This window comes from Pongo pygmaeus, chromosome 8 (genome assembly GCF_028885625.2).
Source record: "Pongo pygmaeus isolate AG05252 chromosome 8, NHGRI_mPonPyg2-v2.0_pri, whole genome shotgun sequence".
In the NCBI taxonomy this organism is placed as follows: Eukaryota; Metazoa; Chordata; class Mammalia; order Primates; family Hominidae; genus Pongo; species Pongo pygmaeus.
The window spans coordinates 69959837-69987121 of NC_072381.2; the positions used below are offsets into that span (position 1 = coordinate 69959837).

The 27285-nt window shown below is 52.6% G+C and overlaps 1 protein-coding gene across 2 annotated transcripts; it reads left to right on the forward strand.

Annotated features, from left to right (window-relative positions):
• Window positions 1-4243: 4243 nt before the first annotated feature.
• Window positions 4244-26616, forward strand: DNAJB12 (DnaJ heat shock protein family (Hsp40) member B12). Of its 2 annotated transcripts, none has more exons than XM_054503611.2 (9): window positions 4244-4628; window positions 14270-14447; window positions 15908-16053; window positions 18250-18435; window positions 18552-18631; window positions 21127-21236; window positions 22757-22929; window positions 23523-23620; window positions 24836-26616. In XM_054503611.2, the coding sequence occupies exons 1-9, from the start codon at window positions 4394-4396 to the stop codon at window positions 24863-24865; spliced, it is 1236 nt and encodes a 411-aa protein (XP_054359586.1). In that variant the 5' UTR covers window positions 4244-4393; the 3' UTR covers window positions 24866-26616. The 2 variants fall into 2 exon arrangements, with proteins under 2 accessions (XP_054359586.1, XP_054359588.1); XM_054503613.2 differs by having other exon boundaries at window positions 4365-4628; window positions 23523-23668; window positions 24836-24948.
• The last annotated feature ends 669 nt before the right edge of the window (window positions 26617-27285 follow it).

The window sequence follows — 27285 nt, forward strand, 5'->3', positions numbered from 1 at the left end:
CAGGAAGATGGAAATTGTCATGCTAGGTCAACAAACCTCAGAGAGGCTATTTGAAAAGGATCCCAGCATTTATCCATGGACACATTAGGGACCTATCAATTTGTAGAGAACTTAAATTTCTCCAAGTGTAGGACTATCTTATCAAGGAGGGTCTGTACCAGGCCAGCATGGAGTCGTAAGGGTTTGCATTGGAAAGGGAAAAAATGGGAATGGAAAGGAAGGTTGGATGTGAAAGAATTTTCCAAGGAGCATGTATAGCTGAGGAGGCCATGGCCTTGCTTCTTTCTTATGTGTGTATTTATTTATTGAAACAGGGTCTGACTCTGTGCCCAGGCTAGAGTGCAGTGGGGCAACCATGGCTCCCTGCAGTCTCGACCTCCCAGGCTCATAATCCTCCTGGTTAGCTGGGACTACAGGCGCATGCCACCACACTTGGCTAATTTTTGTATTTTTTTAGTAGAGATGGGGTTTCACCATGTTGGCCAGGCTGGTCTTGAACTCCTGACCTCAGGTGATCCACCCACCTCAGCCTCCCAAAGTGCTGAGATTACAGGTGTGAGCCACTGCACCCAGCCACCTTTACTCCTTGAATCCATTCCTGGTGGGTTTTCACCCCTACCACACACTAAAAGCCATTTTATGGCCAGGCACAGTGGCTCACACCTGTAATCCCAGCACTTTGGGAGGTTGAGGTGAGACGATCACTTGAGCCCAGAAGTTTGAGACCAGCCTAGGCAATACAGTGAGACCCCATCTCTAAAAAAAACTTTTAAAAAACTAGCCAGTTGTGGTGGAGCACTCCCGTAGTCCCAGCTATTCAGGAGGCTGAGGTGGGAGGATTGCTTGAGCCCAGAAAGTTGAGGCTGCAGTGAGCCATAACCGTGCCACTGCACTCCAGTCTGGGTAACAGAGTGACACCCTGTCTCAAAAAAATAAAATGGCTCTGGCTCTCCCTCTCCCTCTCCCTCTCCCTCTCCCTCTCCCCTTTCTTCGGTCTCCCTCTGTTGCCAAAGCTGGACTGTACTGCCGTGATCTCGGCTCGCTGCAACCTCCCTGCCTCGGGCTCCTGTGATTCTTCTGCCTCGGCCTGCCAAGTGCCTGGGATTGCAGGCGCGCGCCGCCACGCCCGACCGGTTTTTGTATTTTTGGTGGAGACGGGGTTTCGCCATGTTGACCTGGCTGGTCTCCAGCTCCTGGCCTCGAGTGATCTGCCCGCCTCAGCCTCCCGAGGTGCTGGGATTGCAGACGGAGTCTCGCTCACTCAATGCTCAATGTTGCTCAGGCTGGAGTGCAGTGGCGTGATCTCGGCTCGCTACAACCTCCACCTCCCAGCCGCCTGCCTTGGCCTCCTAAAGTGCTAAGATTACAGCCTCTGCCCTGCCACCACCCCGTCTAGGAAGTGAGGAGCGTCTCTGCCTGGCCGCCCATTGTCTGGGATGTGAGGAGCCCCTCTGCCCGGCCGCCCCGTCTGGGAAGTGAGGAGCGCCTCTGCCCGGCCGCCCTGTCTGGGAGGTGAGGAGCGCCTCTGCCCGGCCGCCCTGTCTGGGAGGTGTACCCAACAGCTCCGAAGAGACAGCGACCATCGGGAGCGGGCCATGAGGACGATGGCGGTTTTGTTGAAAAGAAGGGGGGGAAGTGTGGGGAAAGAAAGGAGAGATCAGATTGTTGCTGTGTCTGTGTAGAAAGAGGTGGGCATAGGAGACTCCATTTTGTTTTGACTAGGAGAAATTCTTCTGCCTTGGGATGCTGTTGATCTATGGCCTTTCCCCCAGCCCCGTGCTCTCTGAAACAAGTGCTGTGTCAACTCAGGGTTAAGTGGATTAAGGGCGGTGCAAGATGTGCTTTGTTAAACAGATGCTTGAAGGCAGCATGCTCTTTAAGAGTCATCACCACTCCCTAATCTCAAGTACCCAGGGACACAAACACTGCAGAAGGCCGCAGGGACCTCTGCCTAGGAAAACCAGAGACCTTTGTTCATGTGTTTATCTCCTGACCTTCTCTCTACTATCATCCTATGACCCTGCCATATCCCCCTCTCCGAGAAACACACAAGAATCATCAATAAATACTTAATTTAAAAAAATAATAAAAAATAAAATAAAATGAAATAGATAAAAGCAATTTTGTCAAAGTCAACACTGCCCTCTACACTGCCAAATCCATTGGTCATTTCTCAGGCCTCACATTGCTTAGCCTCTCCACAGGATATGACAAGTTTGACCCCCCTCTCCCTCCCTCTTTTACTAAAAAAACTTTTTGTAGAGACGTGGGGTCTCATTATGTTGCCCAGGCTGGTCTGGAACGCCTGGGCTAAAGCAAGCCTCCCACCTCAGCCTCCCCAAGTGCTGGGATTACAGGCATGAGCCACCACACCTGACCTACTCATTTCCTTACAACCTGCTTCACATTCTCCTTTCCTGGATTTTCCTCCTCTTCCAGATCTTTAAATGTTGTGATTTCACGAGGCTCAGTAATCAGACTTCTGCTCTTTTCCATCTACACTCACTTCCTTGGTGCATATATATATGTACACACATATATATGTATATATATACACATATATATATCACAGCTCACTGCAGCCTTGACCTCCCGTGCTCAAGCGATCCTCCCACCTCAGCCTCCTGAGTAGCTGGGACTACAGGTGGGTACTGCCACACCCAGCTAATTTTTAATTTTTTTGTAGTGATGGGACCTCACTCTGTTGCCCAGGCTGGTCTCAAACTCCTTGCCTCAAGTGATCCTCCCACCCCTGGCCTCCCAAAATGTTGGGATTATAGGAGTGAGCCACTGTGCCTGGCCCCAAAATTATATTTACAGCTCCTTTTTGCCTAAACCCTACATATGTACAACATCCTAGTCTATATCTCTGCTTGATTCTAAAAAGCATCACAAACTGAATCAAACACTTAATATTCCCCCACCAAACTGCTTTTATAGTCTTTTCCATTTCCTTGTTTTAGTAAATAGAAATTCTCTTCTTCCAGTTATCAAGCCAAAAACATTGGAATCATCCTTGAATCCTCTCTCTCACAGCCCACATCCATTGCGTCATTCTGTCTTCAAAATATATCCAGAATTTTACTACTACTCACCACCTCCGCCATCACCCTTATCCAAGTTACCATTAATTTTCACCTGTATTATAATAGTAGCTTCCTGACTCTCATCCGGATTACTGTAGTAGCCTCTTACCAAATCCTGCCCGAAAGGCCAAGCAACGTAAGGGCTGACAGATGACTAGGGGATTCGGCAACGTGGAGGTCACTGGTAACCTTCGCAAGATTGCTTTCACTGGAGTGATAACCCTCGAGGAACGGGATAATGATAGAACTGCATTACACTCTGCAGTAGAATCTTTTTTTTTTTCTTTTTTTGATGGAGTTTCGCTCTTGTTGCCCAGGCTGGAGTGCAATGGTGTGATCTTGGCTCACCGCAACCTCCGCTTCCCAGGTTCAAGCGATTCTTCCGCCTCAGCCTCCCGAGTAGGTGGGATTACAGGCATGTGCCACCATGCCCGGCTAATTTTGTATTTTTAGTAGAGACAGGGTTTCTCCACGTTGGTTAGGCTGATCTCGAACTCCTGACCTCAAGTGATCCGCCCGCCTCGGCCTCCCAAAGTGCTGGGATTACAGGCGTGAGCCACCGCGCCCGGCCTGTAGTAGAATCTTTATGCTCCCTAGAGTGTATTCGCCTTCTTGATCCTGTTATAACTCACCAAGAGAATTCCCTTTTCAGAGCCTTTGCACTTGCTGTTCCTTCGGCCTGACCACCCTTCCTCCAGACAGTCACATCTACCTGTTATCGTTCCTGAATTCTGGTACCTGTTAATGACAGCTTCTGAGAGGTTTCTTTTATCGCGCTATTTAAAATAGCGCCTCCCACTCTCTATCCCTGTGTTTTCCATAATTCTTCTTCAGAGCTTTTATCACTATCTGAATCTATCTGGAGAGCTCCCCCAGCCTACACACACTGGAATGTAAGCTCCATGAGAGCAGGGGCTTTGTTTTGTTCATCCCTGTATCCCCCTCATAAAACCATGCCTCAGAAACAGTAGGCACTCAGTATCTGTTCAGTGAATAAATAACCTTCGTTTGAAACGTATGTAGTTACATTACGTATATAGATCACCACTTAGTAAACCGTCTGGGAATAACAGGCACTCCGAAGGACCCTAGTCTCATCCCGACGGCTACCACGTGACCTTCCTGAGCTTGGGTTTCCTCCTCGGGAAGATTAGAGGGTTGGAGCATACTCAACTCTAAGACCTCCGGAACATGGAATCTGGGCGTGCACCATTATTGACACCTACGCCAGCCGTCCCTTTCTTAGAAGACATACGGTAGCGCTTCCACCCTCGCTCAAAACTCGGGAAAGGAGGGGCGGAGGGTGGATGTCATCACTCCGCGCCCGGCTGCCCGCGACGCGCCGGCGGGTGGCGCAGCCCTTCGCTCGCCCGGCGTCCCCCTCCCTGGTTCTGCGCTCTGGTTCCGCCATGGAATCCAACAAGGATGAAGCTGAGCGCTGTATCAGCATCGCCCTCAAGGCCATCCAGAGCAACCAGCCCGACCGGGCGCTCCGCTTCCTGGAGAAGGCACAGCGGCTGTATCCGACGCCGCGAGTTCGCGGTGAGTGTGAGGTGCCGGAGAGACTGGGGACATTAGAACTGATGGGGGGAACACGGGAACGGACCGACGGGAGCAGTTGGAGGAGGGGGAGGGGTGGCGAGGCGCGGCTACGCCTGCGCACTGAGGCGCGCGGTGGCTGCTGGGAGGCGTAGTTTTTCCCTCGCGCTCCTCTGCGGGATGCGAGCCGTCTGGAGATTCGGGCGGCCGGGACTTCAGCTTTCGGGGTGCTGGCGGAGCCCGCTGGGGTTTGAGGTCTCCGAGAGTGAAACGCGCTGGCAGCCGGGACGAAGGGAACTTACCTGGAAGTGAACTCGAACTACTTTTCCCAAGGGGCCGTTCGGTAGCCCAGGCCAGTCGCCGGCCTGGGAAATATTATAGTTCAGGAAAATAAACATAACTCTTTTGAGGGAAAGAATGGGCGCTAGACAGGGAGAGACTTCTGTCCTTCGGGCGCCAGGGAAAGGCGCTTCTGTTCTTCGGGAGCCTCGGGAAAGCCCGAGACCCTCAGTCTCGGGCTGAGGGTCAGGGACCACTCTCCCAAAATGCGAGCCGGCCTTTGCACCCACCCCAGTCCGCCGCCTCGGACTGTCCTGAGGCCGGGCCCCCCACTCCTCCCGATGATGAGATTCGGAGCGGGTGGCCTGGTGGGAGGTGCTGACCTCAGCCACCGCCAGTACTCCATCGCCCGCAAGAGTCTAGCGGCGGCCGGCCATGTGGACGCCGAGGCTGCTGAGTGGCCCTGGACGGGAGCCTCCTGAGCCAGGGAGGGAAGAGTGAAGCTGGCTTTACAACTCAACACCTCGCTTCACCCGGGAACCCTTTCTTTTTTCTTTAACCTAAGTTTTCCAAGGAGTTTTTCTTAATCCACTCTAGAGGGTAGAGAGACACCGGGTGGTGCTTGTGATCACCACTTAGTAAACCGTCTGGGAATAACAGGCACTCCGAAGGGCCCAGTCTCATCCTGACGGCTACCACGTGACCTTCCTGAGCTTGGGTTTCCTCCTTGGGAAGATTAGAGGGTTGGCGCAGACAATGTGATTGGCAATAATACCCATAGGGCTTTGCAGTTTAGGAAGCTCCTTCGCCTGTGCCTTCTCACTTGAGCCTGCCAGTCAGGGAGGCAAAGCAAAGATCATTATCTTTATTCTATGGGTGAGGAAAATCTCTGAGGTAAGGGATGCCCAAGGTGACACAGCTAGAAAGTAGAAAGTTCTGTGACTCTATAAATGCTGATGAAAGAACAGAAATGAAATTGAGGAACAGCAGTCAGCCTCCTAACCGGCCCTGCCCGCCTGATGAGATTGAGAAAGCGGAACGCTGGTGGAAGAGGTAGCCTGGACTGCTGAACTTTCCTCCCTCCGGACTCTTGCAGGTTGATCTTTGGCCTGTGTGCCTCCCCTTGGAGAGGGTTTTGGGCTGTATTTGCCAGGACGCCTGAGGTAACCTGCTCGAGGGGCCTCCCTATGAATTAATTCGTATTCTGTTGTGGGGTGGTATCCTCCAGCTGTCAGAATTCTGCCTGACACTGATGCTGCTGCGGGCTCAGGAGCAGGCAGCCAAGAAAGGATGGGCCACAGGGCCTCTGGTGATCTTTCTGTCAGCAGGCCCCCTGCACCAGTTCAGGAGCTTGAAGGAGTGTCCTCTCTGGGGCTCAGGCTCTGGAATTTGCTGAGACAGAAGAATCACCTGCCTGCTTATGTGTCATATTTGTGCTTTTCTGGAAAGACTATGAGACTCTACGCCTTGTGCATCCGTGTAAACTTTACCATCTGCAGCCCTCCACTGAGCTGACAAAGACCTGGGATTAGTTTAGGTCTGGGACAGGGAAAGATCTTACTTCAAAAATAGAGGGCAGGGCTACCCACTGGGCTACCTGCCTCCCCAGGGGGACTAATATAGATATATTAGGTGGCGGTCTATTGCTTTGGGTTTAGGCTCATCCCAGATGCTCATTCAATGCAGCAGACTTTTGTTGAAGATCATTTATGTTTTGTTTGCAAAGTCCTCTGCTTGGTGCTAGCAAGATTGGTAAAATGTGATCCCTCACCTCAAAAGAGTTTATAATCTAGTGAAAGAGACAAAACTTACAGAAACAAATATTACAAGACAGAACTGTAATTAAACAAAAAATAAGCCCAAGGTTAGATGCTGAGGACTTAAGGACAGGCATGAAAAAATCAGTCCCCATCATCCATGGGTTCGTTCACAGTCTGATGGTGGGGAGGAGGTGCAGAGGATGATCTCCTGAACGTTAAATTATAAGCAGTGTAGTGAGTGCTGTAGCAAGTGCATAAAAATAATGTTATCTCACAGCGAGGGAATGCTTTGGGGATGACAAGAGTTAGCATTTGAACTGTGCTTTGGAGGAAGGTGTGAGACTTGAGGAAAGGCATCCTGGAAGAAGACAGAGGAGCTGAAAGTTATAACGTTTGGGGGAAGAGATCAAAGTGTAGCAAGATTTAGAGGCAGTGGAGGTGGTAATTCGTATACAGAGAGGATTAAGTTTGGAAAATAGAATGGGGCCAGATCATAGAAATCCTTTTCTACCAGGCCAAGATATTTTCACCTTATTCTGTAGTTAGTGAGGAAACCATTGAGGTTTTTGATAGCAGGAATAAAGTACGGGCACTGTTGTTAAAAGAGAACAGCATGAAAGGTTAATGAGAGGGAAGAGAGACTCAGGGCAGGAAGCCAATGGGAGAGAATTGCCTTGAGCAGGTTGGATATTCTGAGGGCCTGGGACAAGGCAGTACGGATAAGGCTGAGGTCCCTGGAAAAGAGGCACTAGGCCTGTGTGAGAGAGAGGTGCAGAGGAGAATCAGATGGGATGCTGGGGAATCAAAATTGAAGCCCCTGTGACCAGGAAGAAATCAGGCTGAAGAACTGGGATGGGAAGGGATGAGCAGAGTGGGAGGTGCCAGTGGGACAGTCCAAAGGAGGTGTCCGCCTGAAACTCAGGAGAGCGCTCCAGGTTACAGGTGAAAGTGTGGTATCATCTGTTCCCTGGAGCTCACTGGAGTTGTGCATGGCTGAGGTCACTGTGGGAAAGTATAGACCTTGGAGAGAAAGTTGCTGCAGGCACAATGGCAGGCAACACCTGCCCTGAGCCCACAGGAAAAGACAGAGGAAGCAACAGATTGAGATGGAGCAACAGGAAGAGGCAGTCCCTGGAGAGGGCAGCGGCCAGGTAGCCATGGAGAGGTAATGGCAGCAGGTGGTGAGCAGCCCTGTGTGATGCCACAGGCACCGCCTGGGAAAAGGACAAGTTAAGAGTTGAAAAGGGAAGGATCGAGAGCATGGGCAGAGGATGGTCTTGGAGAGGTGGAAGGGCAGAGAGGGGAGAGTCAGGAGAGAGGGGAGGCTCAGAGCAACCTTAAAAGGATGAGGGACCTCACACTGTTGGCCTTTGCAGCAAAAAGGATGTGAGGGGGCTTGAAACTCCTGCTGCAGGAGGTGGGACAAGGAGGCACTGAGTTAAACTGCAAAGCAGTAGCTGGGCCCTAAGCTGGGAGGTCACGGACTAGAGATGGTGGCGCCAGTCAGTCCCTTTCTGGGAGTTTCTGTCCAGCAGCTGGCAGCCTGGTAAGCCATTGGCTTTGACTCAGGCTTTGTAACAAATGTGTAAGGTGCCAGATTTCCCAGGGAGCTCACGAGAGCATTTGTAGGCCTCAGTTTCCCCAGCATACAAAGAGAGGATTGGCTGAGGTGATCCTGAGGTTCCTTGCAGCTCAGGCTCTCAGATGTTCTGTGAAATGGTTGACTCTGGTCTAAGTTAGGAAGGCCAAGCTGGGAAGGCCAGCCCACAGGAAAAGGAGATGGATTGCTGAGGGATTCTGCATTCAGAGTCCAGGAGTGAGAGATGTTCTGGTGCTGGCGAGGTGTGGGATGGGATTGTTCCCTTCAAGTCAGTCAACCTTCATGAGCCCCACTGTGCACTTAGCCCCCTTCCATTCAATGTATTTCACAGAATCTTATTTACCCCTCAGAGCACTCTTATGAGAGGAGAGATCGTCTCTCCACTGAGGAACCAGCTAACCTGGCAAGGCCACATGGCTAGCCAGCAAAGACCCAGAGCTGTCCATCTCCAATCCCACGCCCTTTTCTGACTCACTGTGAGCACCATAGATACACAGAGCCCAGAAACTCAGCTACTCACTTACTAACAAAGTCACAGTCAGAGACAACACTGTATATTTGCTGGGCATTGGGCTGAGTTTTTTGCTGGCATTCACTCATTTCCTCTTTTAGCCCGTATGATGGAGATAGAGTTTTGCACAGATGAGCTAAGTTACCTTGTCCAAGATGACCTTTGTAGCAAATGGCAGAGCTAGGTTTGAACCCATTGGGCAATCTAACTTTTTTTTTTTTTTTTTGAGACAGGGTCTCTGTTGCCCAGGCTGGAGTGCAGTGGCGCAATCACAGCTCACTGCAGCCTCAACCACCCAGGCCCAAGTGATCCTCCCACCTTAGCCTCCCAAACAGCTGGGACCACAGGCATATGCCACCACACCCGGCTAATTTTTTTATTTTTGTAGAGACAGGGTCTTCCTGTGTTGCCAAGGCTGGTCTCGAACTCCTGGGCTCAATCCATCCTCCTGCCTTGGCCTCCCAAAGTGCTCAGATGACAGGTGTGAGCCACTGCCCGGCCAAGTCTAACTCTAGTCTGGGTTCAGTGGTTTTGGCATAGAAATCCTCTCAGCTCTACCTCAGGTGCCTCTCCACCGCAGCTCTGTTCTCTTCTATCGAATTCCCTTCCTTTTCTAAGTCTACCAGCTTTACTGAGAAGGTAACATTAAGCTGTTCTGTCTCTTTTTGTGACATTGCCTGTCAGCCTCTGTGCCATGAGGGATGTAAGCATGAAGCTGTCACATCCCCCAGGCCAGAAGAGAGACCCTACTTGCCAGCAACTGGAAATCTTTAATTTCCAACTCAAGCAGAAAGCTTCTATGTGACCCAGGGCACCCCCATTCTCCTTTGGACTCTCTTTCTGTACTGTAGGGAAATTAGAGTGGCTGATTCCCTGTAACTGCCCTGAAAAGCTTCCAGAATCTTCTCTGAGAGGTATGAGAGAGAGCCTGTCCCATCTCCTGGCTGGTGCTCCTGCTCATCTCTGGCAGTTGAATAACTGGTTATTTTGCCCTTAGGATCTGCCAGGCTCAGCCTGGGCCACCAGAACTTCTAGAGGAACTGAAATAAAGAGCTTCTTGAAAAGCTCTAGGAAACAGCATACTGCCTCCTCCTCCTGCTCCGTCTTGACCAATATCTCTTCATCTTTTGGTTTCTCTTGCCATCCCCTTGGTAGCTGGCATGGACCTGGTATCTGGGATGGCCTGAAATCTCATGGTTACTACTGGTTCCAGAGTCTGCTGAGCGCTGAGTCTTTGCCTTCCTGAGCCTTGGAGCTCCTTCCCACCCCCCACCACAGGTCCCCTCACCTCCCTGGCCAGCCCACTTCCGTGGCCAGACACTTCATCAGCCTTGAACCTTCACTCTCCGTCAGACTTGGCACAGGTGCTTACACACATTATCTCATTTCATCCACCACCGTGAGGAAACCAGGGTTCAGAGAGATTTCATAGATCAGCCAGTGTCACACTGCTAGGAATGGCAGAGCTGAGATTTGAATCTGGGCCTTTCTGAATTTGATGTCTCTTCTGTGCTTTTGCTTGCATCCCTGTCCCCGATCCCCACCCCCACCCCATCAGACACGTGCAGCCCAGGATAGCAGCATAGTTAAGAGCATGGATCCTGGAGCTGGACGTCCTGGGGTTCGAAGGCCCCTCTGCCTCCTAACTAGCTCTGTGGTCATGGCAGCAGTCTGCTACAGTACCCTGTTCCTGCAGTGGGGTGGGGTAGGTAATGAGACCTACCTTCTAAGGCTGCTGTGGCAATTAAATGAGCTAATGCAGATCACTGTGAAAGTACCCACCTGACACACATCACTGGGTAAGAAAAATGATTGTTGCTATTGCTCCTCCCCAAGCACCCTCTCAGGGTTTGCTACAGGAGCCCACCTCTCTTATTCAGAGCAACCCCGGCTGTGAGTTCCTGTGTTTGGATTTCCCAATTGAAGACTCGGCAAGATCACACAAGCTCGCAGTGCGGCAGCAGTGGCCCAGGGCACAGTGCTCCACTGGAGCCCTATACTCTGTTCCCAGTGAGACTGGCTGTCAGCCTGTTGGGTCAGACCTCAGTGCGTCGCACTGGTGGGTGTGGCACCCAGCATGGCGTCTTCAGGCCAGCAGGCACCTGGCGTGTTTGAAGAAATGTGCTGGGATGTGCTGCTGTACTTCCTTAGCACAGAGGGATGCTGGGTCCCTGCAGTGATCCAGATGCCTGTTTTCCCAGCTGGTTAGCTTGTCAGAGGCTTTAGGATTTTACTACCCAGGGCTCTGGGGCCCAGGCCTGACTGAGGTTTCTGAGAGCTGGTTTTGTGCCTGGAATAAATGGACACAGGGACCTGCTGCCAGAGACGTGGGCCCTTCCTCATTTAATCCGCAGGAACCACAGGCTTGTTTTTGCTTGCTTTTGTTTTTTTGAGACGGAGTCTTGCTCTGTTGCCCAGGCCAGAGTGCAGTGGCACAATCTCAGCTCACTGCAACCTCTGCCTCCCGGGTTCAAGCGATTCTCTGCCTCAGCCTCCCGAGTAGCTGGGATTACAGGCGCCTGCCACCATGCCGGCTAATTTTTGTATTTTTAGTAGAGACAGGGTTTCACCATGCTGGCCAGGCTGGTCTCAAACTCCTGACCTCAGGCGATCTGCCCACCTCAGCCTCCCAAAGTGCTGGGATTACAGGTGTGAGCCACCATGTCTGGTGGGCTTGGTTGTTTTTGTTTTTGTTTTTTTGAGACAGAGTCTTATTCTATTGCCCAGGCTGGAATGCAATGACGTGATTTCGGCTCACTGCAACCTCCGCCTCCCAGGTTCAAGCCATCCTCCTGCCTCAGCCTCCCTAGTAGCTGGGATTACAAGCGCCCACCACCACGTTCGGCTAATTTTTGTATTTTAATAGAGACGGGGTTTCACCATGTTGGCCAGGCTGGTCTTGAACTCCTGACCTTGTGATTCGCCCGCCTCGGCCTCCCAAAGTGCTGGGATTACAGGCGTGAGCCACTGCGCCCGGCCAGGCTTGGTTTTCAATAACCATGATGCTGCTGAGGGTGATAGTTAATGTCCTGTATAGACTCCAGACATTGAAGAGGACATTTGGCATGGCCAACCACTTGCATTAGAAAAATGTGAAAAATGGCAAGTTGTGAGCACAGCAGATACTTCTTTTGGTCTCATACCATCCATGTACCCCTTGGGCAAACTCATTTCCCCCATTCCTCTTTAGAGCTAAGCAAACGCCTCCAGGAAGGCTTCCTGACTGATCCCACCTGAAACAGATGGTCCTGCTAAGCAGGGTCCCCTTTGCAGGGTACTTTGCCCATCTTGGCACTCAATATGCCAAGTCTGTTAAACTCACTCCTTTGAGATCTTAAAAATCTGAAGGGTTAACTGGGTGCAGTGGCTCATGCCTGTAATCCCAGCACTTTGGGAGGCCAAGGCGGGCGGATCACTTGAGGTCAGGAGTTCGAAACCAGCCTGGCCAACATGGTGAAACCTCATCTCTACTAAAAATACAATTAGCCGGCATGGTGGTGTGCACCTGTAATTCCAGCTACTTGGGAGGCTGAGGCGGGAGGATGGCTTGAACCCGGGAGGCTGAGGTTGCAGTGAGCTGAGATCATGCCATTGCACTCCAGCCTGGGCAACAGAGCAAGACTCTGTCTCAAAAAAAAAACAATGGTAAAAATAGGGAATAGTGCAGTGGACTGAATATTTTACTTATTCAAAATGTGGTGCAATGCAAACATTTGCAGATTTGAATGAGTCCAGTAGAAAAAAATGGATTCATAAATTGGATTCATAAAAGCAAAAAGCAGAGTAAAACCAAATACACTGAAAGAAATAGCAATTAAAGTAGTATTAAATGAACTCTAGCAAGGCACGGTGGCTCATGCCTGTAATCCCAGCACTTTGGGAAGCTGAGGGGGGGGCAGATCACTTGAGGTCAGGAGTTCGAGACCAGCCTGGCCAACATGGTGAAACCCCATGTCTACTAAAAATACAAAAATTAGGCCGGGCACGGTGGCTCACGCCTGTAATCCCAGCACTTCGGGAGGCCGAGATGGGTGGATTGCTTGAGGTCAGGAGTTCAAGACCAGTCTGGCCAACGTATTGATACCCCATCTCTACTAAAATACAAAAATTAGCTGGGCATGGTGCTGGGCCCCTGTAATCCCAGCTACTAGGAAGGCTGAGGCAGGAGAATTGCTTGAACCCAGGAGGTGGAGGTTGCAGTAAGCTAAGATCATGCCACTGCACTCCAGCCTGGGCAACAGAGCAAGACTCCGTGTCAAAAAAAAAAAAAAAATTAGCCAGGCGTGGTGGCACGTGCCTGTAGTACCAGCTACTCGGGAGGCTGAGGCATGAGAATCACTTGAACCTGGGAGGCAGAGGTTGTAGTGAGCTGAGATCGCACCACTGCACTCCAGCCTGGGCAACAGAGTGAGACTCTATCTCAAACAAACAAACAAATAAACAAAAAATAACTCTAAATAAAGTACTATAGGGTTTATTAATAAAACCAAGTGTGCTTTTGGAAGACTATCAAAATATCAGAATTCCGCCTAAATTTATTAAGAAAAGAGATATATGTATAAATATACTATCTGAAAAATAAAGCAGTTACTACAGATTTATCCATGAATTATGTAGATTTTATGTCAATTTTTATTAACAAAATTAATTTTGTTCATGTAAAAAGAAAAAGACCTCTATCCTGCCTACTTTTTTTTTTTTTTTTTTTTTTTTTTTGAGACAGAGCCTTGCTCTGTCGCCCAGGCTGGAGTGCAGTGGCACAATCTTGCTCACTGCAGTCTCCACCTCCTGGGTTCAAGCAATTCTCATGCCTCAGCCTCTTGAGTCTCTCGAGTAGCTGGGATTACAGGCGCCCACCACTATCTCCAGCTAAATGTCTTTTGGTTTTTGGGGTTTTTTTTTTGTATTTTTAGTAGAGATGGAGTTTCACCATGTTGGCCAGGCTGGTCTCAAACTCCTGACCTCAGGTGATCCGCCCGCCTCAGCCTCCCAAAGTGCTGGGATTACAGGCGTGAGCCACTGTGCCCGGATTTTTTTTTTTTTTTTTTTTTTGAGACAGGGTCTCACTCTGTCACCCAGGCTGGACTGCAGTGGCACCATCTTGGCTCACTGCAACCTCTGCCTCCCTAGTAGCTGGAATTACAGGCACCTGCCACCACATCTGGCTAATTTTTTTATTTTTAGTACAGACGGGGTTTCACCACATTGGCCAGGCTGGTCTCAAACTCCTGACCTCAGGTGATCTGCCTGCCTCAGCCTCTCAAAATGCTGGGATTACAGGTGTGAACCACCCCGTCCGGCCTATCCTGCCTACTTTTAAGAACTGTGGCTTTCAAGAGAGCAGATGACTGTCCCCTCAGCACCCACAGGCCTAATCAGGGCAGGAGCTGGTGGCTTTGCTGGGAGGGAAAGTGAGTGGGAAGCAGCGGGCCACTCGGCGAGGCACGCAGCCTGCTGGAGCAGGAGCTCTGAATGGTTTCCTTGCCTTGCACAGCCCTGATTGAGTCCCTCAACCAGAAACCACAGACTGCCGGTGACCAACCCCCACCCACAGACACAACCCATGCCACCCACAGGAAAGCAGGTGGGACAGATGCCCCCTCGGCCAACGGTGAAGCTGGAGGAGAGAGCACCAAAGGCTACACTGCAGAACAGGTTGCAGCTGTGAAAAGGTAGACGGGTGGGCAGGGGCTGGAGCCTGGGGAGACTGGGGACATCTAGAGGCTTCCTGGAGCATGTCCTCCACCTCCCATCTGCCTGTGGGCTGCACAGGGCCCTGGGAGGGTCTTGGAGGATGGAGAAGTTCCAAGTGTCCAGGCTCACCAGGACCTCTCCTTATTTCCCTCAAGGCCCAGGAATACAATGTGGGAACTGGGGCTCCACCACCCCTCCCGCCAAGACGACCCACAGCAGAGGCTGGAAAAGCTGACACTGTCGGCTTCCTCTGCCGCTGGCCAGGCAGGCCCCAGGCCTCTTTACACAGCTCTGTTTGTCAACAGAGATGGAGCCTTGTCTCCCTCTCCAGATTCTACCCCAACCCACACCCCAGCACCCAACAAAGACCCTTTTAGATCAGAGCCTGTGTGGGGTAGCATGGAGACCAGAGGCAGAGTTATTGCCCCACGGCTGTGAGCAGGCCCCACGCAGAGTAGCTCGCTACCAGGCCAGAGACCACCCAGCCCAGGCTCCTCAGGCTTAGACGTTCCCAGCTCCCATTTCTCCCCAGGTCTCCCAGCAGCTGGCCTTGGGAATCCCCCAGGGTCATGCCACAGCTCCTGGCAAGCTTCAGGACCGAGGCCGCCTGTGTGAGAGTGAGCATGACTGCTGTTTGCCATAAAAGCGTAGGCGAGATCTGTACTTCACTGACTCGGCAAGGTCCATTGTAGGCAATAGAAACTGATGTATGAGGGATTGGGAAGGCCTAGAAATGGCCAAGAACCAGGAGGTCTCCAGGGACGCGGAGAGGAAGAATTGGTGAAAGAGAACCAGGGCCTCTTTAGGCCCTGTGCTTGCGGTGAACAGTCACCTGCCACTTCTGGCCTTCATGTTACCCACTCAAGACTCAGATTGGGCTGGGCATGGTGGCTCATGCCTGTCATCCTAGCACTTTGAGGGGCTGAGACGGGAGGATCCCTTGAGCCCAGGAGTTTGAGACCAGCCTGGGCAATTAGAAGACCCTGTCTCTATCTTTAAATATTTAAAATTTTAAAAACTTTTAAAAATTAAAAAAAAAAAGACTCAGATTGCCAGGAGAGTCGGTTGGCTGAGCTTGGGACACCACCCTGGGTGATGGACACCGACAGTCCTCCTGAGCTCCTCCCATGGGGAAGCTGTCAGCAGAACAGGGGGAGATAGATACTGGCCTGGCGAACCCCGCGGATGCCCTCCTAAATCCAAGAATCCAGACAGTGTTCTTCTGTTTCCCGTGGTCCTGCCCAGCTCTGCATCACATTTGGTGCCCACTTGGCTCCCTTGTCCCTGGTGTCACACAGCTGACCCAAGGAGCTGTCAGCCTTGCCCTGTTGGTCCCCCACAGCCTGCCCAGAGCTGTGTGCCCCACATGGCCTGTTCCTCGCCCCCCTCACACAGACCCATGTAGAGCACCCCCTACCATGGTCTCCTCCCTCCCCAGGGTCAAGCAATGTAAAGATTACTATGAGATCCTGGGGGTGAGCAGAGGGGCCTCGGATGAGGACCTGAAGAAGGCCTACCGCAAACTGGCCCTCAAATTCCACCCAGACAAGAACCACGCACCTGGTGCCACTGAAGCCTTCAAAGGTAAGCCGGCCCTGCTTTCCTAGCATTTTGGTATGTTCATCTCCTGTCCATGGCAGGGAGTAAGGGACCAAGACAGCTTTCCCAGGAAGCAGGGAGCAGGAGGAAGTGGTCTCGGGCCCAAGTTGCCGAGGCTTGGGAGCTGCTTCTTGGGAAGAAGGTTCTAGCAGCCACCTCTAGCTATGTAGAGTTTGTCAGAGCTCAAATAGCACCATTCCTGCCCCCACTTCCTCTGCATTTCCTGGGGTTACAGTAGTAGAGCTGAGGCAAGAAAGTTCTGGTAGCTTCTCCAAGGATTCTCAGTGATTGAGTGACTCACCGTGTGCACTTCCCTGTCTTAGAGTCTCATAGCTGCCCACTGGGGTAACTGTTTCCCTGCTGAGGGGCAGGGTAGCCCCAGGTCAGGGGCCTCAGGCCTGGTGGCCACCTCAATACCAGCAGCCACAGCCAGCTCCCCCGCCATACCTATACACCTGGGTCCTGCAGTGGGGACATGGCAGTCTCTGGCTTCAGGGCCCACTGGCTCAGGGATGGGTGTTTCATTTCTGGCTGAAATTGTAAGCTGCCCTTTATTCATTACATTTTCATTTAACCCGTCAGGCACTCATGTGTACTGACTCTGTGCACTGCAATTTCTCATTGCCCCAGACATCACTGCCTTCTCTCATTCCCACCATGTCCTCCTTCTCTCATTCCCACTTCATCCATCTCCTTGGGAAATAGCATAGTGACTAGCCCCCACTGGGCTGGGCGGGGTGCGTGCTGTGCTGCACCCACAACCATAGCCAGCTGGAGAGCCTGTGGCAGAGCAGACTCCGAGACCTGGTGTGCAGTGTCCCAGGGCGCCGGAGGAGGAGAGTGGGAGTGGGGGGAGGCAAGGTAGCCCTGTTGAATGTTTCTCCAGCCCCAGCCTCTGCCTGCAGCCTGCTCTGACTGTACTGAGAGGCCAGCTCTGGCCTTGAGGCCTGTTCAGAATTGGCGGAGGAGAGGATTCCGCCCTCCTTGTTCCCAGGGGTTTCAGGATGGGAATCAGATGTGGCTTGGACCCACTCCTTGGAGTCAGTGGCAGCTTGAGGAGAGGGAGTGAGAGACTGAGGAGGTCAGAGCTGGGGTCCTTCAGGGCACAGCCGTCCCGGCCAGGGGGCCCTGGTGGGAGGCTCCAGGCCCAGATAGGAAATAGTGGTTGGGGCCTGGACCCCAGAGAGTGGGGGACTCACCCCGGCCACGTCACCAGGAGTGGAGGAGTCTCCATAGAGCCCCGAGATTTGGCCCTTCCCCACAGCTCCTGCTGCCTTCCAGTTCACAATAAGGATATTGTGTGTCTGTCTGGCCTGCATGTCATACTATGACTTCAGGTTTACAGAACCTCCAGAAAGGGATGCCCATCCTATTGGGCACCTCAAGAGAGAATGAGGAAAGAGGTTTTTGGTGGTTTTCATAAAGTCGGAGAGAGAACTTGAAGCAAGGGACACCTGCTTTTGTTTGACTCCCGGCTCTGTAACATGTTAAAGCTGTGTAAGCTTAGGCAGTCACTTCTCTGAGCCTCAGTTTTCTTATTGGTGAAATGGAGATAGAGTTGCTCTTAGAGGTAAATGAATTGACCTGGTGTGGTGGCTTATGTCTATAATCCCAGCACTTTGGGAGGCCAAGGTGGGAGGATCCCTTGAGCCCAGGAGTTTGAGACCAGCCTGGGCAACTTGGCAAGACCTCATCTCTACAAAAAATACAAAAAATTAGCTGAGTGTGGTGGTTCACGCCTGTAGTCCCAGCTACTCAGGAGGCTGAGGTGGGAGGATCGCTTGAGCAAAGGAAGTTGAGACTGCAGTGAGCCATGGTTGCTCCACTGCACTCAGCTTGGGTGACAGAGTGAGGCCCTGCCTCAAAAAATAAAATACACAAACAGAAAGAAGTAAATGAGGCCATGCTCCTAGGAGGCCTGGCACATTGACAAAGCTTGACCATTGTCTTGACGAGAGCAAGGAGCCTGTGTTACCCTCCACCCAGCCAGGCTGCCCAGATCCACTGAGGGGTCTTCCTGCATGCCCCTCCTCACACTGGCCAAGCTTCCTGCCCACCCCAAGGACGTCTGCTTCCTAAAGCACTGCTTGAGCACCTGAGAAAAGTGAGCACTCGGCTGCCATGGGAGCCTCACCCCGCACCCCAGGATCCTCAGGCCTGACCTTTCCTCCTCCTCTCCAGCCATTGGCACAGCATATGCGGTACTCAGCAACCCGGAGAAGAGGAAGCAGTATGACCAGTTCGGTGATGACAAGAGCCAGGCGGCCCGGCACGGCCATGGGCATGGGGATTTCCACCGCGGTTTTGAGGCCGACATCTCCCCTGAAGACCTCTTCAACATGTTCTTTGGCGGCGGCTTCCCTTCTAGTAAGTTCCCCACCCTCCCCACAGCCAGGTATCCCTGGGGTGATGGTGGGGATGGCATGCCAGCGTCTCCCTTTCCCAACAGACCTGGCTCCTGACTCAGCCCCTCTGACCCCCAGGTAACGTCCACGTCTACAGCAACGGCCGCATGCGCTATACCTACCAGCAAAGGCAGGACCGCAGGGACAACCAGGGTGACGTGAGTGAGGAGGGCGCCGGGGACAGCGCGGGGAGGGCACCAAATCCACCCCAGGGAGGGGGCTTGGAGGAGGGAGTTCCCTCCCACACTGTCCATTCTGGGACCAGCAGAGTCCCCACAACTTTCAGCCAAAGAGCCCTCTGGGCCTCCCTTGCCATTCTGCTGAGTGACACCAGAGGGCGCCACACGAGGGAGCCGTGCTCCACATTGCCGGCGGGAGCGCGGCTTTGCTAGCCTGGCTGGGGAGTGGAACCAGAAACCCCACCCGCAGCCAGGTTTGAGTGTGAGGCTTCCATGCAGGCCGCTCGCTGGTAAGGCCAAAGTGACATCCTCTAAGCAATGGAAAGTTACACTTTGTGAGAGAATTTTATTTTATTTTTCATTTTCTTCATGGGTCTCAGCTATTTTCTCTCAACTTTGTGAGAGAAATTTTTTTTTTTTAAATTGAGGTGGAGTCTTGCTCTCGCCCAGGCTGAGTGCAGTGGCGCGATCTCAGCTCACTGCAACCTCCGCCTCCCGGGTTCAAGCCATTCTCCTGCCTCAGCCTCCCGAGTAACTGGGATTACGGGTGCGTGCCACCACACCTGGCTAATTTTGTATTTTTAGCAGAGGCAGGGTTTCACCATGTTGGCCAGGCTGGTCTTGAACTCCTGACCTCTGGTGATTCACCCGCCTCAGCCTCCCAAAGTGCTGGGATTACAGGCGTGAGCCACTGCGCTCTGCCAGTGAGAGAATTTTAAAGGATGACAACATAGGTGCCAACACTTAAAAAGCCAAAAGATACTTTTAAAAAGATATTTACAAAAATTTGGGAGGCCAAGGTGGGTGGATCACCTGAGGTCAGGAATTTGAGAGCACGCTGGCCAACATAGTGAAACGCCATCTCTACTAAAAATACAAAAATTAGCCGGGCACAGTGGCAGGCGCCTTTAATCCCTACTCAGGAAGCTGAGGCATGAGAATCACTTGAACCCGGGAGGCAGAGGTTGCAGTGAGCCGAGATCGTGCCACTACACTCCATCCTAGGCGACAGAGCAAGACTCCATCTCAAAAAAAAAAAAAAGTATAAAAATTATAACTAGACAGTGCTTCAAATGCTTTTTGTATGCCACAGATCAAAGAACAGCTAGCTGGCTAAAATTAAAATATTGTGGAAAATTGCAAAACATTTTAAATTCTGGCCAGGCGGAAGGGGTTTCCTTTTGCTCTGACAATATTTATTCAATTTTTTATTTATTTTTTTATTTTTTGAGATGGAGTCTCGCTGTGTTGCCCAGGCTGGAGTGCAGTGGCACAATCTTGGCTCACTGCAACCTCTGCCTCCTGGGTTCAAGTGATTCTCCTGTCTCGGGCTCTTAAGTAGCTGGGAGTACAGGCGCCCGCCACCACGCCCAGCTAATTTTTGTATTTTTAGTAGAGATAGTGTTTCACCATGTTGGCCAGGCTGGTCTCGAACTCCTGACCTCGTGATCCGCCTGCCTCTTCCTCCCAAAGTGCTGGGATTACAGGCGTGAGCCACCATGCCGGCCTTTTTTTTTTTTTTTTTTTTTTTTTTTGAGACAGGGTCTCGTTCCATCACCCTGGCTAGAGTGCAGGAGCTTCCCCTCCCAGGCAAAGCTTCCACCTCAGGCTCCCCAGTAGCTGGGACCATAGGCCCACACCACCACATCCAGCTAATTTTTTGTATTTTTTGTAGAGATAGGGTCTTACTTTGCTGTTTGAGTCCAGGCTGGTCTCAAACTCTTGGGCTCAGGTGGTCCTCCTGCCTCAGCCTCGCACAGTGCTGGGATTACAGGCATGAGCCACTGCCCCTGATCAAAATTTTTTTATTTTGTATCTAACAACAGAAGAGTTTTTAACATCACAGATTATCACACAGTGAATAAATTTGTTAATTTTTATTTCTAATTCTTTTTTTGTTTGTTTGCTTTTTCTGCAACCTAGGACCAGTGCTATTTCTAATTTTAATTGGTAATTTTTATTTTGTTTTAATTATTATTTTTTGTAGAGATGGGGGTGTATGTTGGCCAGACTGGTCTTGAACTCCTGGCCTCACATGTTCCTCTCACGTTGATCTCCCAAAGTGTTGGGATTACAGGCATGAGCTACCACACTGGCCGTAATGTTTAAATTGCTAATATATTTGTGTGGTTCTGATCTCAAAAAGTTGTATATACCGCATGTCTCCTTCCAGCCCTGCCTTCCATTCTCCTGGAGGAAGCAACTTTTGCCGATTTTTTTTTTTTTTTGGCATTCTGTTAAAAGTAAATGCAGACACCTCACTTCCTCCTGTATGTTACACCAGTTGCTGCTTTGTTTTTATCTGGGAAAGCTGGCAGGTGAAGCAGCGTCTGTGTTTTGGAGCCTCGTGGAGGGAATGGCAGAGTGGTGTCATGTCTCCCCAGGCTCCACTGTTCCAGGGGAGCTGGCGGTGATTATGGCTGACACCACACCCCACCCAGGTCCAGCAGAGTGACGTTGGCTCTTCCCTCCAGGGCGGGCTAGGGGTGTTTGTGCAGCTGATGCCTATCCTCATCCTGATTCTCGTGTCAGCTCTCAGCCAGCTCATGGTCTCCAGTCCACCCTACAGTCTGAGCCCAAGACCGTGAGTACATGGGTGAGGCTGGGCCGTGGGCAGACAAGGGGCTTTAGATTCTCAGCCCCATCAGGGGCCTTCCTTCCCATCCTGATCCAGCCAGTGTGCGATCATAATGCAGGAACCTGACTTCGAATCAAGAAAATATACTTTCTCTATTCAACTAGGACTCTTAAGCTTTTTAGGATTATGGTCCCCTAAGAAATTGCAGCGAGAGCTACAGAACTTTTCCCTAGAACTATGCACACACGCGCACACACACATACATACACACGATACACATGCACACATACACACACATGCACTATACAGGCACACACATAATACACACATGCACACATACATGCACACACATACACACAGAGTTTTGCATATAATTTCGGTGGCTTCATGACTCTTCCCTGCCCGTCTCCCCTGCCAACCCTGACGAAGAACCTCTGCTCCTCGGCTCTGGTTGGGCTTCCTGAGGCTATGGAAAGAACAGGGCACTAGAGTCAGACAGAGCAAGCATGGCTTAGAATCCCAGCTTCTCCACTAAGAAGCTGTGTGACCCTAAACAAGTTACGTAACCTTGGTTTCCTCATCTATAAAATGGGAATTATAACATCCACCTGCTGTGGAAATTAATGAGTAATGCACATAAAATGTCTGGCCCATTAGAAATGCTCAACAATATTAGTTTAATGAATGCTTGGTCTCAACTGCCAGGAGTGAACTTGAGGACATTTCATGACCCGTTAGGGTGTCAGCTCCCCTCATCGATGTCCAGCACCTGGCCCAGGGTCAGCTACACAGTGGGTGCACAGCTTCAGTGGTGTGGATCCCCCTCTCCCCAAAGGTGGCCACCTCTGGCTGGGAGCTGGCAGGACCCTTCTCAGCCAGCAGGGGGCAGAGTCGGTCCACTGGACCCTGGCCCCTGGCTCAGGCTCCCTGTGGCCAGATGCCAGCCCTTTTCCCTACAACTTGAGAGATGCGAGGAGCAGAGGACCAGGGCAGGCCTGGACTGTTGTCCCCAGAGCACTGGTCCTGTCTTGGTGTCAAGGCTCTTCCCACAGCTGACAGAGCCTGTGATTGGAGCTGGGAGGATAAGGCTCCCTGGAGCCCTTCCTGTCATTTTGTTTCTAAGCCTCTTAACTCTACACTGGGAACTCCTAGGTAGGCAGGCAAGCCCTCAGCAACAATTGGCTTAGGGGATGAATGGGGAGATGGAGGCACAGAGGTAGAGCCCAGATTCCTTCCCAGGTCTCCAGTTCCCCAGACTGGGCCTGTCCCCAAAGGCCCCAGGTCAGCAGTGTGGTAAGCAGGGAGTCTAAAGGCAGGGCGTCCTGCGGTCTGGGCCACGTGTGTGGCAGGACGCTGCCTTTTCCTCACACCCTCCTTTCAGGGAGTGTGCGGGTCCCTGCTCTGGTTTGAGAGGGAACCAACTACTCCTGTGGTCTGTGCGGCACCTCCTGTCTCGGGGCCCATACCCCTAGAGTGCCCTGGGCATGGGGACCCGCACCCACTTTGAACCTGGTATTTCTGGCCAGGTCCGTGGGCCACATCCACAGGCGAGTCACTGACCACCTGGGTGTCGTCTACTATGTGGGAGACACTTTCTCTGAGGAGTATACAGGCTCCAGCCTCAAAACCGTCGAGCGGAATGTGGAAGATGATTATATCGCCAACCTCCGGAACAACTGCTGGAAGGAGAAGCAGCAGAGTGAGTGTGGGGGGAAGGCGGGGGCTGTATTTGGGAGGTGGCTTGGGATGAAGCTGGAAAGCAGGGGAAGGAGGGAGCCCTGCTCACCCTGTGCTCTTGAGGGCCCAGCCCCTGGCACTGCCCTGCACCAGCCACCTCCCAGACAAGAGCTGGTCTCTACTCCTGTGTTTCTCCGGGGCTGGGAGCCAGGGGCCACCTGGTAGTTTCCTCAGTTTCCCGTAAATCACTGCCATCAGCCCAGCATGTTGGCTGCCAGAGGTGAGTGTGTAGAGATGGACTGGAGTGGATGGATCCCTGGCCACCCCCTGACTGTGCTCCTGGATCTGTCTGTGGGACCCTGGGGAGGCCTGACCAGGATGACAGGGTCTCACCTTGGCTGGCCTCACTGCATTCTAGAGAAAGGCGCCTCTGTCACCCTCGCCCACATAAGGACTGTAGTCTCTGCTCCTCCAGGGTCTTCCTAATGGGAGGCCAGCCCTGCCCAAGCCCCGGGCATGTACCAGCTTTCCTCCGCCCTCCACAGCCCTCGCAGGCTTCCTCGCAGGCTTCGGGAGGTACTGGGTGTGCACTAACCCTGTCCCATTGCTTTGCAGAAGAAGGCTTGCTGTACCGGGCACGCTACTTTGGCGACACAGATATGTACCACAAAGCACAGAAGATGGGCACCCCCAGCTGCAGCCGACTGTCAGAGGTGCAGGCCTCCCTGCATGGATAGTCCTGGGCCAGCCACGCCACCGAGGTCCAAGTATGAGCCAGGGCTGCCTCCACCCTGCAACTCCTGGCAGCTTTGGCCCTGGTTATGAGCAAAGGAGGGAGGGGGAGAAAGGGAGGAAGCCTGGTGATTGTGGCAAAGACTCCTGTCCCCAGCCTGACCTCCAGCCTCCAGAGACCGAGCAGCTGTGGGGCCTGCTGGGAAACCAAGGTCGGTTTCCGCCCTCTAGCAATGCTCTCCACCCGACTCCTCCACTCTGCTCCCTGGCTCCAAAGGTGTGGGGGACCCCAGAACCCGGCAGAGTGGGAACTTGAAACTGTTGCTGAGGGCCACCCGGGGCTTCTTGGTCCATTCCAGCCGTCAGTCAGCACGGACCTTTCTCCAGCACAGCAGACTATTGTCCGTGCCCTGGTATTTAGGCCATCACATATTGTGGGGCCCAAGAGAGCCCCACACGCACACTGCCTGCTTGATACCAGGAAGAACCATATGGGAACAGGTGGGCCAAGAGCCCTCCTCTTCCTCCATCCCTCCAGCTAGGAGGAAATGGAGCAAGATGAACAGGCAGCCACGAGGTGGGTGGGAGCTGGCAGGCTTGGCGGTGGGAGGGGCCGCGGGCCCTGACCACCCCCCTCTGGTGGGATCTGAGGCACTCTCTCGAATGCCGCCACACCTGGCAGCCTGGAAGCCACAGGCATCCGGCCTTGCCCAGGCATCTCGCCTGCGGTCTGAGGAAGGGAACAGAAGGTCACGAGTTCAGGGTGAGACGCAGCCGCTCAGCACAGGAGGGGTGGAGGGGAAATGAGAGTTGCTGGTAGCAGGTGTCTTCCTTCTGCAGCCCGGCGAATGGGGGTGCTGGGCTCTGTTCCCAGCGTTTGCCAGAGGTGGCCACTTCGGCCAAGCCCGGAGAAGTGTGGGCAGAAGCAGTGAAGGTTCTTCTCTGTGTGGGTGCCCTGCCCACCCCTCCTTTGCCTGTGTCCTCCCGGCCTGGATCCACAGCTGACTCTGCCTAGAGGCCATTTGTGCCTGCCTCTGTGTTGCCGCAGGAAGGCAGGCCGCAAGTGGGGTTGGTGGGGGTCAAGCGGGCAGCACAGTGCAGCAGTGCGGTGGCAAGGGGGGCTACTTGTGTGGCATAAGCTAGAGGAGCCGGTGCTGCCTGACTGCCAAGCTAACTGTTGCCACTCTCCTCCCCAGACTATGAAATCCCTGGAGAATTTTTGGTGACATGCACTGAGCCAAGGCGATGGACTGTATATTTGAGGAAAGACATACAAAGAAACAAAATTAAAATGGAATTGGAGGCCGAACGCTGCACAGCTGCCCTCTCTCTCACCCAGTAAATGCAGAAAGCTCTTAGGACAGACAGAAAACCTGCCATGGGGCTGCTTCCCTCCCTCCCAGGGCTGGCGGAGGCTCCGCATCGGCTCTCTCCTAGGATACAGAAACCATGGCAACGAAAGTAGAATGTAAAACTCGCAGCAGATATCAGTGGGAAGGGCTGGGGGAGGGGGCGCCCAGCTGCCTTTCCTCCCTCACAGGAGCCACCACCAGCCACCTCTCAGGAGAAGCCAGAGGCCCTGGCCAAAGATAGGAGGAAGAAAGAGAACTCTCCATAGAATGTAATTTATAGATGCGTGTATATGTATATATATCTATTTATATGTAAATAGGCATATATGAAGATATATATATATAGTCTACTTTTTAAACTCTGCAGGGATTTGGTTAAGTTGTTGAGCTGATTTCTTCCATGTTTTAGAAAATGAGGCCTGTTTGGGGAACGTACCCTGGTGATGTTTTTGCTAGACATTAGCTATAGCTGACAGCATAAGGAGAGTCGCATCAGAGCTTTTCACGGCCCCCCAAAACCCCAGCCTGGTTTTGATGGCAGCAGTAATCATGATAATGCGAACCCGCGGAGGCCTCAGGATTATGGTTAACCTGGAGAGGAGCAGGCCGTGGAGGCAGGTGCCAGGTCAGTATTGAGTCACAGTAGAGGCCCCACAAGGACCTGCTTGGGTGAGACCACCCCTCCCCTCTCAGCAGTGCTGGTAGGCTCTTTGTCCTGGTGCCCAGGAGCCCTCCAGCCCCCTGCCCACAGAAGGGAAGGCCTGCAGAGGGGGCCAGGATCTACCTAACCATTTCCCCACCCCTAAGTCCCTCAGTGGGCTTTGCCTTAGAGGTGCCACAGGGCACAGCTCCATCATTGCCACTGGTTTTTCCTAAGTCATGCACCAATGACTTCAGAAAGTTCTTCCTCTGAGTCAGTCAGTGGTGCTGGGACCCCAGGGCAGCCTCCTCGACTCCTGAAGAAAAGTCAGTGCCCGTGGGTGCCTCTGTCTTCACCCGCTGTGGATGTGACCACCAGGCCTCCTCTTGTACCTTGGACAAAGGATACACCTGAACCAGAATAGTTTTCTTACCCTCACATTGAAATGAGGATTTTGCTCAAAACAGCACTTGCTGCCAGTGGGAGGAGGGAGGTTTTATTTATTCCCACAGTTTCTCCTGGGCCTTCTGGAATGACCATGTTTTCCTGTGGCAGTGGGTGTGTCATTGCACCCGCCGTCTTCCAAAGCCTTACTTCCCCAAGCTGCCAACCAGGAGGTGATAACCACCCTCCCAGAGTTTCTCTCGGCTCTTTTTTTAAAAGTCCCCCAACAAATAGGATTCTTGCTGGGAAAGGAAGTTCGGTAAGGAAATGTCAAATCTGGTTTTTAAACAAGGTCCCACCCTGCAATGAAGCAGCCACCTCAGCCCAGAGAGATTATAAGAACTGATGTGGCCAGAGTCCCCACCCACTGTGGCCCTGGTGCTCTGCCCCCACGCCCCGACCATCTGGTCTTGGTAGATGTCCCTAGACGGGCTGAGCCATGTGCAATAAGAACATAGATCCTAAAGGATCCTCTGGAAGCTGTATTTCTTGAATTAGAATTCTCAAATTGTACATCTGTTAATATATGTTTATTATGTGACTGGCCGTGGTGGGTCTGCATTGAGCAGGGAAGCTTGGGGGGGGAGGGGGGCGGGCACAAGCCCCTGCTGCTGCTGACACTGTCCAGCCTGTGCCACAAGGAGCTCTAGATGACCAGCCTGAATTTCCCCTGACCCCTGGCCCTGGCTAACAGCCAGTTAAGCCACACATGCTCTTCCAGAACTAACTCCATCCAGGCAGAGGGGTGCTCAGGTGGCTGGGGGGCTGCAGGACCTGAGCAGTCTGGGTCCCTGAGGTCCCCAGCGCGCCAGTCCTGGGTGGGCATCTGGGCCACAACCATCACCCTCTGCTTTTCCCTCTCCCACGTCCCCCACCACACCCTCAGGCCTGCCATGTGCCCGCAGAGCATTCAGAATTCCCGGCCCCAGCCTGGAGCTCGATCCCACTCAGGAGCCAGATCCTGGGAAAAGTGTCACGAGTTTGTTTCCATCGTCCTTCCCACCATCCTCCCCCAAACCGCCCCCGCAGCCCGCCCTCCTCTCCAGGAGGTTGAAAAAGTTTAAAATGGGGCAGCCCAAGTCGGGTCGGGCTCCTGTGAATGGAGCGGCAGATCTGCCCAGGCCTCCCAGAGACAGGGCCCGGCAGCCCTGACTGGCGGACCCAGGCCCCTCCCGCGGCTGCGCCAGCCAAAGACAGGCGGGCTGCCCGG

Excerpts from the sequence above, each read along its gene's own strand:
- DNAJB12 (XM_054503611.2), top strand. The coding sequence starts at position 4,394 with ATGTCATCACTCCGCGCCCGGCTGCCCGCGACGCGCCGGCGGGTGGCG. Across the intron at positions 18,436-18,551 it reads TGGCGGCGGCTTCCCTTCTA|GTAACGTCCACGTCTACAGC; the intron begins GTAAGTTCCCCA and ends TCTGACCCCCAG. Across the intron at positions 23,621-24,835 it reads GCTGCAGCCGACTGTCAGAG|ACTATGAAATCCCTGGAGAA; the intron begins GTGCAGGCCTCC and ends TCTCCTCCCCAG.